At 37.4% G+C, this 14,485-nt stretch overlaps 1 protein-coding gene across 1 annotated transcript in view; it reads right to left on the bottom strand.

The window, feature by feature from the left end:
• Window positions 1–1,096: 1,096 nt before the first annotated feature.
• The window catches only part of LOC101850324 (lysosome membrane protein 2), a gene marked incomplete at its 5' end in the record, with an annotated part of 42,112 nt that continues 28,723 nt past the window's right edge, over window positions 1,097–14,485 (bottom strand). Inside the window, 9 exon segments of the mRNA XM_013081250.2 lie at window positions 1,097–3,963; window positions 4,821–4,982; window positions 7,304–7,355; window positions 8,473–8,546; window positions 9,524–9,642; window positions 10,246–10,427; window positions 11,578–11,647; window positions 12,364–12,413; window positions 13,162–13,256. Of these exon segments, the coding sequence (XP_012936704.1) occupies window positions 3,631–3,963; window positions 4,821–4,982; window positions 7,304–7,355; window positions 8,473–8,546; window positions 9,524–9,642; window positions 10,246–10,427; window positions 11,578–11,647; window positions 12,364–12,413; window positions 13,162–13,256 (1,137 nt within the window).

Here is a 14,485-nt window from a genome sequence, read left to right as displayed (position 1 = left end):
TCGTGTTATAGGTGGGTATATAAGCTACGGTAAAAATTCTTCTACAACATTTGATCAGCAGCATGAGAATGATGCAGAACAGAATGACATGGACAACACAGAAATTTTTTTGGGGTCTTTTTTTAGTTTAGATTTAGTAAAAGTTTTACGGCGCATGCAACACAACGAATAGGTCATATAAGTGCCAAAGATTAGAGGTGTTACTAGAGAGTAATGTACAAAGAAAAGAAATAGAGCGATAATGATGATAGATCTTTGGCACCCAACCAACCATCCACCCAGAAAGTTTGTCTTACGTATATATATCTAAGTTAAAGTAAAAGAAGAAATCATCATCATCAATGCCTTTCACCCCTGGCAGGGTATAGGCCACATACAAGCTCCTTCTATTTATCTCTGTCCTGAGCCATCCTTCCAAGCTCGTTCCAAGTGAGCTTCATTTCTCTCATGTCCCTTTCCACGCATAAAAGAAGAAATAACTTCCATAAAATTCTTTGGACTGAAAGTTTTACCTTGCTCCACATCCACACAGTGATCTACAACTTTATAATATGAAATAATACACCAAAGCAGGGAGCAGAGAAGATGGAGGCCTGCTGTGGTGAGAGTGAGAGTGGGGCACCAACGGATGAACACGGCCAGGGTGACAGTTCACTACTCCTAGAATTGTAAAAGTTCTATCTGACATTTTAGGCCGTTTTGAATTCAAAAAGGCCAAAAAGTCAGAATCCAAAGGTTCCATCTGTTCTATCCAAATCATAAGATTACTCGGAGTCGTTAGCAAGATACTCAAGGAATTACATTCAGAAAAGCTTGAAATGTTGTGTTACCTTAAACTTTTAAAGCCAAATCTCTAAAAACTAGGTATTGAGAAGATAAAATTTTGTAATTCTAGGGTAGCGAGGTGACAAGATGACATCTATGACACTACTCTCTCCCTATAATGACATGTAAATAAGGAAGAAAGCAGTCTACAACACATAACATGATATATTCATTCTGTGAACAGCAAGGACAGGGAGCAGTGTTCGTCTATTTCACACAAAGTTGAAAACTGTTTTTCAACCAGTTAATGAAGATGGAAACGAATAGTTTTGTATCAACCTTTTTTTTGAGTAAAGAGATGCATATTGACAGTAATAAAGTTGTTTTGTGCAAGGAAAAAGCAAGACAGAGTATATTATACAAAAACAACAGATGCAACAAAAAGAAGTAATACTAACAGTGGGTGCCCTCCAACCCCATGTTGTATCAATAATAATAACATATATATTGCAAGTGTAAAATAAGGCACATGGTTACGGCTTGAAACTGAGACAACTTAATTAAGCATAAAATAAGAAAGACTGTAAATAAGCAATATAGCATTCATAACTTGGAAGAACAATACAAAGCACTTTTAAAGAGATAGAAACAGCACTTCAAGCTGCTGTTCTTAATAACAAATAAAGCACTTTACTGCTGTTCTTAATAACAAATAAAGCACTTTAAGGCTGTTGCGTAGAGGGTCAAAGAAAACCCTTTCTTTGAGGCTCGAATGTCAGTCTTTGAAAGGTAATGGTGTCATATTTGCTTGGAAGGAAAACGATTCACTGCATTTGCATGCAAAATTTTACAACTTCGGAGATAACAGGGCCCTGGTTTCATTTTTGTGAAACCATGTACTTCCAAGACCTATACTGCTTGCATGCTATCGAGATATTTTTGTTAGATCTTGCAATTCTCATCTTCAGAGGAAATCACTTGCAAAATTAGCATGAGGGCATTTGTTCACTTATTTCCTTTCCGAATCCTTCCCTGTTTGGTTTGAAAAAAAAAATTTAATGAGCAGCTTAGGACTATGGTATCTCCGATCTGTTGCTATGTCTCAGTTTCTCATATATTCTGATGAAATCAGGTGGGTTTTTTTCAATTACAGAATTTTGTTAGTCTGTATCCACGTTGACACACTTCTTCTACTAGCTTATTTCGAAGTAAGTCTCCGTAAGCCGATGTCTATAAGGGATATTGCGCCAAAGATAAATGCAGGTTGGTGCCTCTGCAAAAGTGGCGTCGATAGCTGGAGAATTCAAAACCAGAGTGGCAGTCCATACCACATCAGCAGAAGGCGTGGCTGGTTGACGGGGGGGGGGGGGGCACTCCAAAGGAGCACGCCTTCTGCCTGGCTCTCTTTTCTGCAGCTGTGATTAGGATCTTTTCTTTTTCTCACTAAACTTCAACTGCTTGCGGAGTACAGCACACCATCTGCCATAGTCAGTGGCAGTGTCTCCCCCAACTTTCAGAGTTGATATCTAGATCTAGAGCATATACATGTCACTCTAACAGAAATCTTTGAAGCGGAACCGACGATTCTCTTCTCAAAGACAAGTTCTCCAAATAATATCATATAATCATATCATAATATACAATAACTCTTTTCCGTCTCCTCCAGCCATCTATTATAGGGAAAGGGAAAACATTTTTTGCCATTCATACCGGACGTTCCCAACAGAAAAATGTTAAAACATCATCACCAATGCAATGCGGTATTTGTTCTGTTCTCAATTTTTGTTTAAATTCACAACCACCTTTCCCTACACCACTGGGATATTTGTTATGTTGAGCACTCTGTCTCCAGGCAGGATAACGGGTTCATAAAAATGGACGTCTTTCAACAAATATAAAAGGCTAGTTGTAAAGTTACCTAGCTAGATTTTGACCGCACCTGAGGCCGAGTATTTGAAGACAATTACAACAGTAAAAAACTGGCAATCTCACATTTTTCTGCAAACTGAAAATTTAGATCAAAGGACATTGTGCATCTTGTAGAAAACTTTAAGGTTTCTGAGTTCTACTTTTGAAATATTGATTTTGCGGTTACATTGTTATAAGAAGCATGTTTCATCTTTTTATATCATCATTGTGTTGCACAGTCAGGATTTTAAGGAGAGAACTATAGTTTAGACATCCCCAGTTTTTCCCAGTAGTCTTTAATTGCATAAAGATATATTCAAATAAATCACTTTCTAGATCTTTTTTTTTTCCTAAAGCGTTTTCCCACATCATGCCTGACTTGCATTTTTCAAATCTTATTAAGTACTAAGTTTTCTTCATCCTCCATCGGACCAGAGTACAATAAAGCTATTTCAAAGGACGGAGAGCAGACTGAAAGCATGACAATAATCGTGTATTGATTGATAATACTACCAAAGAAACCCAAAATATTTAAAGCCTGATCCGTACATGGAAAAAGGAAAGTTTCAATGTTAAAAGAGTTCATTACAAGTCCTGAAACTGAACTGTCAAAACTCGAATTTCAGCAACTTTCACATATCTATACCAAGATCAGCTTACTATGGCATGTCATACGATACGGATGGCTAAATTCCAAGTATATGTAATTCGGAATGTGATTAATTAATGAGAAAATTCCTGAAAAAAAAAAAAACAATCTTTGGCTTCTCTCGAAAAAAAAATATATACAGAATTATTGTCTCCAGTTGATGTATCACACAAGATGTAAGTTTAATTAAGAGCCACAAAAAAACAAAACAATCATGCACATTTCAACTGGAAACAGAAATAGTCCAATTCAACAGCACCAATCAGAACACTGAGAAATGCATTATTAAACTTAATTTATCAATACCATTAGGTACTTTCGAACGACTTGTAATAGGCTGGGTCTGGCACAGGAGAGGTCCTGGGATCAAAGAACTCGCTCGGCCCATCCGACTCTACGTTGCTCCCGCTATGCAGGCGCCCATTCTCCTGCTTCGGCTCAGAGTTATTAGAATCTTGGGCTACTCTCTCTTCAGTGATCACGCCACCATTTTGCCTCCTATCTCTCACTGCGACGTCATCAGAGTGAGTGTTCAGATCTCCAGATCTCAAGGGTGGTGATACACGGGAATTTCTCTTCTTTTTCTTCTGTATCAGTGGTTTTCTATCCTCGTCAAGGTGTTCAATGTCTGAGGTAAACACCTGAGAAAATAACGGACCATGTTTCTTAGTACCTATTGATTTTATTGCAGACCCCTTAAAGTGATTTTTACAGTACCTGCCAACAAAATATACAATAACAACCTTGATAACACGAACTTCACAGGACCATGGTATATCTGTGTTCAGCAGATCTACTGCTAAGGGAAGTTAAAATATATAGAATAAAGAGGTAGGAGGGTGTGTGTGTGTGTGTGTGTGTGTGTGTGTGTGTGTGTGTGTGTGTGTGTGTGTGTGTGTGTGTGTGTGTGTGTGTGTGTGTGTAAGCGTGTGTGTGTGTGTTGGGGGGGGGGGGGGGAGGCAGAAAGTTGGGGATATAGGATAAACATACTTAAACCCATTCAGTATAACAACGGCCGTTTCAGTAGTCTACACTCAGTACCACAACGGCTGAAAAGGCCCACTGCGAGAATAGCTACTTAGACACTTGCGCTCAACTTTATTGTACTGAAATATCTCCTGATCCTTAATTCTGATGGGCAGAAATTACTCTGCCAAAGAAGTAAGTCATGTATAATTTTCAGTGAGACCCATGCTGGCAGGGAATTAACTCGTGTTTTAATTTTTTATTTGGACACTGAGTAAACCAAACAGACAAGTTGATCGGACCGGGTCGTCACGTTCAGCTGTCAGCTGCGGTCAGCACGAAATGGTCTTCAAGTTTCTGGGACAATCTCACTGACAATATAAAATAGAGTTATTTCTCTTTTCCTGGTCCTGGAGCAGATTTCCACTGGTCTTCAGATTGGGTTGGGCGAATTATAGTGTCCCCATAACAAAAGTACCCAACACAAAAAGATATAAACTATAATATGTACTAATTACGGTATCAATATTACCGTTCTCGCCTTCCTCTTCCAGATGAAAATCAGAGTCAAAATGATGAGGGCTATGAATCCCCCCAGACCAAAGATGACTCCCCGCACAGTGGGCATGGCGTCAAGAGTAGACTGGACCTCATCTCGGAAGAGAGCAATTGTTTTCGCATCCATCTGGGCAAGCTGATGCATAAAGAAAGACAAAAGACATATATATAGAAACTGGGTTAAAAGTTTGTTTTAGTAGAGGTTTTACGGCGCTCGCAACTGCATAAGGTCATATGAGCGCCAGAAAATTAGATGTGTTACAAGAGTAACAAACATAAAAAAGAAGGAAGGGAGATAAGGATGATAGATCTACGTTTGAAAGGAAAGAAGAAGCAAACCACACCAGAGCACCCGCCAACCACCCACACAGGGTTAAAGAAAAATAATAAACAACAAAAAAAAGGATAAACAGACACATTTTTCTTTATCAAAAAGAAAATTCAATTAATAATTAAATAATAAATAGTATTTGTGTAGCACAAATTCCAACTCATCAGCAACCTCTATGCACTTTGAAATCTATATAATTACCCCAGCAGATCAGATAGCATCCTGAAACAATGTGGGAAGCATACAGTGCAAGCTGCCATTTCATAGTTGCTGAAACACTAACATACTGACAAGATCTTTCAATGTCTACGGCCAGGTACAATTCACACCTGCGTGAAGTGAGGAAAATTTATGTAAGGTGCCTTTTCCAAGGACAAAATGTCAGGCTGAACTGAGGCTCGAACCCCTGAATCCACTTGTTTTAGTTTTAGTAGAGGTTTTACGGCGCTCGCAACTACATAAGGTCATATGAGCGCTAAGGGTGGATGTCAACAAAGAAATCCTTACAGGGAATCATATTTACTCTGCTCACCTCTCTAGCTTCAGCAGCACAAAGTCTGCTGCGACTATCAAGGCACCCCGGAAATAGCGGGCCACAAGAGTGTGACAAACATACAAAAGAAGTAAAGGAAAATGACGATAGTAAAGATTAGGAAAGAAAAGGAAGCAGTTCCCTGTTGTAGTTCAGGCACCATTATGAGCATGACTTTGTTAGACCAGCCCATTTACAATTCTACTGTGACTAGAATGAGAAATGTCCTCCCTTTGGGAATGGCCTAAAGACACTTCAGTCAATGGCACCACCCCGGGGGTCCTGAATCCACAACCTCACGATTACTATTATTCTGGAAACCTAACTACTAACTACAATGCCCGCACACGCACGAATGCACGTGTGCACACATACAAACACACACGCAATATATTCCCACACACAAACATATACATACATAAACATATTACATTGAATACAGGGTACAAAAGAGATTAGAAGTTAATGTTTATAAGTATTTATATAATCTCATCAATTATCTTAACCCTATCCGTACGTTGTGTTTTACTATAGTACCCATTTACTTGTTAATCTGATCCGTACGCTTTGCATAGAAGTCTGTTAAAATGACTTTTTGAGAAATACTGAAAGTTTCAAAGAGATATTCATACTATAAGTACTCTGAAATGTGAAGAATACAACCGCGGTGGCACAAAATGACCCTAGGGCGTAAGGATAGGTTAATAATGGCAGCTATCTTAAATTTTATTAGTCTCATAGTTATGTATTCATTTATCATGCACACTTTGCTTCACAAGAGGGACTTACCACCCTTGAAAGTACATTGGTATGACCAATTGGTATGAATCATAAATACTTTGTTGTAAGTCATCACTGAGGGCACACAGCAGTCCACAATAACCATTTGTATTTCTTAGTCTCAGGCATATCGTAGCACTAAATTATTCCACAGGATGGTTGGCAGGTGCTCTGGTGTGGTTTGCTCCTTTCCTATCAAACACATATTATTGTCCTTATTTCTACCCTTCCTTTATTGAGTGTTACTCTCATGTATTCTCTCTAATCTTCGGCACTTATATAACTTGCTTGTGTTGCAAGTGCTGTAAAATGCTTACTAAAACAAAAAGAGCTTATTCCTTTTCAGATGACGCAACCCCCCCCCTCCGCTTTCCCAAACTAAGAATTCCCAGTGAAATGAAATCTTCATAAAACCAAATAAAGGGGGAATGCTTTTGATCTTTAGTTGCTACAGTTTGAACTTGAGCCAAGATTATCTTTAAATATGCTTATTACAAACATATACACACACAAACACACACACATGTTCACAAATATCGCTACCCTAGAATTATAAAATTCTATCTGCTCAGCACCTAGTTTTGAGAAATTAGTCACTAAAAATTTTAAGCTTCCCAACATGTCAAACTTAAAATCACAATTCTTTGAATATCTTGACAATGACTCCAAATAATCCAACGAATTGATTGAGCAGATAGAACATTTGATTTCTTATCTCACGGTCTAAAATAGAAACTCAAAAGGGCCAGAAATGTCAGATAGAACTTTGTAATTCTAAGATAGCCACATGATAAATGAACACAGAAAAACTTACCCCGTCAATCCACAGAATAGGAAGGTAGGAAACAGGAAAATTCTTGAAAGCACTGGGGAAATAGAGAATGCTGCACATGTATTTCTACATAATATATGAACAGGAATTTGTCTGAAATAATGTAACATTATGGTCATTCCATTGCTGGTCCAGGCTCCCTTTTTCCACGAGACATCAGAAGAGATCGCTCACCATATACCGAGTAGACATCAATGGATAATGGAAAGTACAACGAAAAGCTAAAAGTTAGCAGTGTATTTTAGGAAAGCCATCACATTACAATGAACAAAAGCTAAGCAATTTGAAGAACAATTTCATAAATATCTAAACTGCAGGTTCTAAAAAAGTGAAATTGCATAGTTTTAAAGTCCCTTGCAATACTGCACGATTATTCACAAGGAAGGACCTCCAGATTTAACATCCGCCTCCAATCTGATTCACAAATCTCTTTTCATAAAATAATTCCCAGGAGCCTTTTAAGTGCAGACATCCTTACAACCCTCAGTTTTTAAAGGAAATTCAAAACTGAACACAGGAGTAACATTTTTGATTCACAGAAAAATACTTCTGTTCCTCACATCTACCACAAAAAGTATGCAGAATCTTATATAATAATTAATTATAATTGCATTTATATAGAGCATATCAATACTCTACAGCATGATCTATGCGCTTTACAACTGTTATTACCCCAAGCAGACTTTAGAACACTCATAATCATTCGATGCTTACTGGGAAGCATACACTGTAAGCACCCGATTAAAAGACAGGGATGCCAAATGATTTTTGAAAAAAACCCCACTGAAAATGAGCGGAGCGTCACATCTCACCTAAAACGAACCTTAAAAAATCTTTAAAAAAGCAAACAAAAACATATCTCTAACCATTCCCCATATCCTTTGCAAGTGTATGAAAAAAACGGAGATTTGGCATCCCTGAAAAGATACAACGCTCAGACTCAAGCACCGTCAAACTGAAAAGATTTTTCGCAGGCTATGACCGAGTATCCATTCTCACCTGGGTGAAGTGAGAAAAATTTGTGTAAAGTACTTTACCCAAGAACACTTCCTTCGATCTCTGACAAGGTTCAATCTCATCACCCTTCGGTTATGAACCCAACAGCGTATCTTTCTCGAGAAAGAACGCAAACACTTGAGGAAAATACCCACCTGAAATATTCAAAGCTTTCTGTCCTCACCACCAGTTGATACCTTCGGGCTCCCTGGAGAGACACGCCTGTGAGCTGAAGTGAAAAATTACAACAGATAAGAGCAGGGTGGAATGTACGGAGGGTTAATAAATAATAATATATAGCTGCCAACTTTTAAAAACCAAAAAAACTGACTCTACCTACAAGGGAGGTTAAGATGTGGGCATCGACCAAGTAACCCCTCTCAAAACTTTCCATACACATTTTTCTGTATCTAATATTCATACTCGATACTTAACTATCGTACATTCTCATTATTAAAATAGTCTATTTGAAAATAGTCAGTGTGTGTGTGTGTGTGTGTGTGTGTGTGTGTGAGAGAGAGAGAGAGAGAGTGTGTATCATTATATATTGCATGAGAAGAAAGGAAGTAGTAAGAAAGGTTTTGAAAATGGGTATTCCAATGTAAAGCGCATTCAGCTCCTTTTTTGGAAATGCGCTATACAAATGTTATATATTATATTTTATTATATTATTCACAAATCCAGTCTTTAAAGATCATGGCAGCTACATGAGGACCAATACTAGAAAACAAAGGATACATATGTGAGGTATGGTGGTGAAATCAGGCACACAGAAAAATAATGAAATCGAAGAAACCAGCATTTTTCCGCCGGTTTAGCAAATTTAGGTTTTTTGGCTAAATATATTTTTTAAATGTCATATTTCTGTGTGGTTTCACTAAAAATAGTTAATTAAAGATACCCCAAAAAAGTAAAATTTTAGTTTCCAAGGACTCTCAAGCTTTGAAAGTCATTAATTAATGTTGGCAGCCATTTTCTTGCTAATTTAACCCCGGACACTCAGATTTTAGCCTCCATCGAAATAAATGTAAAATTTATAGACAGAGTTTTCACATTTTATTTGTATAAAATGATAGAATAAATGTTAAACTGGAAGAAAATGGCACCAGTTGATAAGTTTGTAATTTGACCCATGTGCCGATTTTCCACCGATATCTCAATTCGCAGATTGGCACATTTTGTCAGCAGACTTCACAAACAACTTACAGCGTGAATATCATAAAACGGCTGATGCTTCAATCGGTCTGGGTGCAGTCCTGTCACATGCTTGAAGTAGTAAGGGTCTCCGCCCACAAAGTGCGGCATCGACACATAAATTGGGGCATCTGAGGAAATCAAAACAAGAGTTGTAGGTCTTAGGATATAATTATATATTATTTACAGAGACAGACAAAAGGCCATGATCATGTCAATCTTTAAAAAAAAATTTTTTTTTGCAAAACATTTCGATGCGAACCACTACAAGCTGACAATTTGAAAAAGACAAGGAAAAGATTAGATCTATGCATTTGTTGCTTTTAAATGAAATTTATATCAGCAAAAAAAGTGAACCTATCTAATAATAAGAATGGAGTGTAGCAATGCTTATAGCATCAGGTTTTCCTTCTTTCTTCTTTCTTTATGAGCCTCCTTTAAAAAATATCCAAGTTAACAAGAAACAATAGTTGTTGTTTTTTTCGGTATATGCTGTAAACAAACCACAACTTTGTTTGACTCTGTGTCTAAAAAGAAGCATATCAACAGAATAATGGTCATTTAGAGCTGGAAAAAAGTACAACAGACAGAAAGAAACAACTGAGAGAAAGTTTCGACATAGGATCTGCCAGTGGCCCCCTCTTCCCCCCGCCCCCTCCCCACCCACATGGAAAGCTTCAAAGAAATCCCTACAGATGTGGTTCCTGATGTCTTTCAATAGAGTTTGGACTTACAGTTTGTGGCATCAGTCATGTTGTAGGCCCCGGATGGAATACAATGATGTATGTCCGGGGTGCAAAATCCTGCGTTATCCGGATTTTCTGAAGCTGTGGCGAACTCTGAGTAAGGCACGGTGAAGTGCAAAGTCCGCACACCCATGAAGGAAGAGCTTCCGTTGTAGCACATCTTCAGAGACCTGAAGTAAAAGGGTAAAAGAGCACTTTAGCTAACACTTTACACATCACTACATTGGCAGAACTTCTTCTTCCTTCTTCTTCTTCTTCGCATGGGTGGTTGGCGAGTGCTCTGGTGTGGTTTGCTCCTTACTTCCTATCAAACATCTATTGTCCTTATCTTTCCTACTATTTTTTTGTGTACATTACTCTTTTGTAACATATCTATTCTTCGGCACTTATATTATGACCTCATTGTGTTGCAAGTGCCGTAAAACTTTTACTAAAACTAAAAAACTCTTCTTCACGTTCCCCGGCTAGATCTAATGGGTAGTTAACTGCTGGTTTTTCAACCTGCAGTGCAACTGATTTTTACATGTGCGATTGTTTTTCCTACTTCGTAGGACCCTTTGCCTTCGGGACCCTTTACCTTCAGGCAGTCAAATTCCAATTTCGAAGGTAGTCTTTATGTTTTTAATACTGCCTGGAGAATTTTCAGTTCTGGTAGGAATTGATTTTAGTTTAGTTTTACGGCGCTCGCAACTGCATAAAGTCATATGAGTGCCAGAAGATTAGAGGTGTTACAAGAGAGTAACAAACATAAAAAAAGAAAAAAGGGAGACAAGGGCGATAGATGTTTGATAGGAAAGAAGAAGCAAACCACATCAGAGCACCCGCTAACCACCAACAGGAATTGATTTTGAATTTTGCATTAGCAGACAAGACATAAAAACACACACTTGCTCAACACCACAATCAAACATTGATGAAAACGATTTTTAATACAATAAGCAAACATCTGTGACAGGCTGGCGCGGCCATAATGGCATTAATGCATAATGCACCCCCACCCAGCTGTTGCCGTCCTGGGTAAATGAAAGCTTTTTAAAAAAAATGGAAAATAAAATCTCATTTTAGCAGTTAGAGCACATCATTAGCTCAGTTTGCAACGTGTTAGACTACAGTGTTGAAAAGTCCTGGATCCAATTCCTAAAGGAGCATTCTGGAACATGCATCATCCATTGATAACTCAATGCATTATGGTTATAGATATTCAAAGATAATGCCATCTCTCATCACTGCATGTACCATAATATTCTACATTGATCTTTAAAAATATTTCTTGATAAGCCAAGGTAGGTGTGCAGAGAGATGGCAAAAACAGAGACTTACCTTTGCAAGTATCCGTCAAAGATGGATATGCTGGTATCCTTTGTGACATATGGTGGATGTTGTGATCCATCTGTGGACAAATAAATCCCAACAGTTATCAGCTTGCTTTTCTTCACATTATCATGTGCCTTGAGCACAGAAAATTAAGAAAAACTGTATCGTTCTTTGTCTTAATTTGTCTCAGCAGGATAATAGTTTTCTGAATATACAACATATTTAGCAAATAAAAGAAAAGTAATTGATATTTTCTCTTTAAAAAAATCATTTACATTTGTAAATGTTCGGTCAAAAATCAATTAGCTTGTCAAAAATGTGAAAAACGATTGAATTCAGCAAGCCGTGTCTTTAACAGTCATGGAAAAACTCAATTAAAAAACTAAATAAATGAGCACGGAATGTGATCAAAACATGTGTGAAAAGGCGCGCACAGACACGCCCGTATCCCATTATGGCATGCTGATAGAAAGTAGTACTCCGGTTGATTGAAAATTACTGCTTTTTTTCTGCCTGTAATTCAGGTCGGTGTACCGGGGCAACGTATTATTGTTGCCGAACTGCACCACCAGTGTACCAGTGCTACGTGCTCAAAGGGTTAATAGGGACACTTGGGGCACATATCATTCTGTAAAGTTATGATAAAACCAGAGGCTATCAATAACACAGTTGTCTGTCTATCAAAATTGACATCCTCGTATGCACAAAAAGATTCTCTGTCACAAAAATAGGAAGACAAACAGTAATCTGAACAGTTTGAAAAAAAAAAAGTAATTCTGTATTAAGACTTACCTGAACCACGGATTTGATTAGCATATTCGGTGGTCCACAGGGTCAATTTCCTGAAGAAAAAAATATTTATATAATTTATACAATACGAATTGAGAAGGCAACAAAGGAAATAAATTCCACAACCTATTCTAATAAAGAGATTCACATCTATTCCTCAAAAGATACAAGGAATACACTCGTAACTTCTTTACTACCTTATTACACTTATATACTCCTAACTAAAAGAAAATTAAATCAAGAGTCTTTTTCATCTCCTTCTTTTAGAGTTCAAAGAAGCTGTACCTAAAAATTAGGTGGTAAATGTAGACACTTTTTATTTGCTGCACCAAACCTCGTTCCATAATTTTGGGTGTTAGTTGAATACATATAAGATTTTAGGTTTTTAAGCCTGATCAGTCATTGTTAACAGTATTCTGTCCTATTTGTGTACCTCAGACAATAAGATTAATTTATAACGTGGTTGCATCATTATTATGGTGCGCATTTGGGCCTTTAAAAAAATCTTTAAAACTACTCCAACCCCAACTCCTCTCCCCTTCACAAATATATGCATTCACATACCCACATAGAGTTACAAACACATACATACCCTTGCACATACACACAACAACCAATTCCATAACACATATGCATGTATATGCTCACATAATACAGCTGATGCACAGACATAGCACATGAATAGCCACACACACACATAGAAATCTTCAGACAATGGCACACATATTAGCATTCTCCCCCACACATACACACACACACACATGACCACACACACATAAAACACAACACACACAAACATACTTCAATCCATTCCAGCGATCAACCAAAATGTAGTTATCCAAATTTCCATCTAGCCCTGAGAAAACGTTGTACATGCCATCTCCTGTGTTATTGTGCTGTGGAATAAATTTAAAAAGCTGATATGAATATATAATTATGAATTACTAACCGTACGTTAGCAAAGCTGTATACAATAATGTTCACACAATTTACAAAATATTACCTCTGATGAATACATCTGTACGTAATTTGAAAATGTGATATCTCTTTGAATGTAATGCACATTTAGCAATTTTGAGAAACATGGAAATGCTTTGCATTTATTCTATTTAGTATCATTTTTTATTATAACTGGCTAATACAGTGAAGTGCCAAGAAAGCATAATTTTGCACAGTTAGGAAAATCAACCAGGCTCAATATGAGGCCTCTGCGGCTTATAACGATAATAATAATGAGAGGCAGCCTCATCAAATCAGGCGCTCGTCAAAATAATGAAATCGAAGAAAACATAATTTTTCTTCCCATTTGGCAACTTTCGTTGAATTTTCATCTTTTTGACTCAACACCATTTATGTCCATTTAAAAACAACTTGCTGTGTGCATTTTACAGACAAACGTTGATTAAAGGCACAAAAATGTATATTAACAGTTTCCAAGGACTCTCAGGCTTTGGAAGTCACCAAACTTTGGCGGCCATTTTCTCTCTTATTTTTTCCTCTGAAACTGGGTGACTTCTACCTCCATCAATCCAAAATATATCGATTTCTATTAAAGACAGATGGATAATTTTTTCATTGAAAGCAAGTCAAATGAACAAGCTTTAAGATGATACCAATAACTCCATATGTCAAAAAATTGATGAGCGCCTTTTTCCACCGCGTCATGACACAAAAAATAATAATAATAATACTAATAATACTACTGCTACTAATAATAATAATAAAATAACGGTAATAATTTAATGATATTGCAATAATCATAATCATCATCATGGTAATGTATCTGGTCATTGAAAAGTATACACAAACATTCGATAGTCAAGCATAGACTAAAATAACATAATACCCTGCCTCACCTCTATAACACTAAATTTTTGTGTGTAGTGCCAAGCAGAGGTAATTCCACATAGCCTACCTAATCTCAATTATTTAAGATATAAAAAGCAATTCAGAAGTAAGAAAATCCAAGACAATCAGAAAAGCCCCACTCTCTCTCACTTAATCTTTCTCTTTCTCTCTCTCTCTCTCTCTCTCTCGTGCGCGCGCATGCGTGTGCACACTCTCTGTCTCTATAGCTTTTAGGGAATGCGGAGGCATGTGTGTGTGCGTGTGAGGGTGGGGGGGG

Source organism: Aplysia californica, unplaced genomic scaffold (genome assembly GCF_000002075.1).
Source record: "Aplysia californica isolate F4 #8 unplaced genomic scaffold, AplCal3.0 scaffold00122, whole genome shotgun sequence".
Lineage (NCBI taxonomy): Eukaryota > Metazoa > Mollusca > Gastropoda > Aplysiida > Aplysiidae > Aplysia > Aplysia californica.
This window is presented reverse-complemented; position numbering and strand designations above follow the sequence as displayed.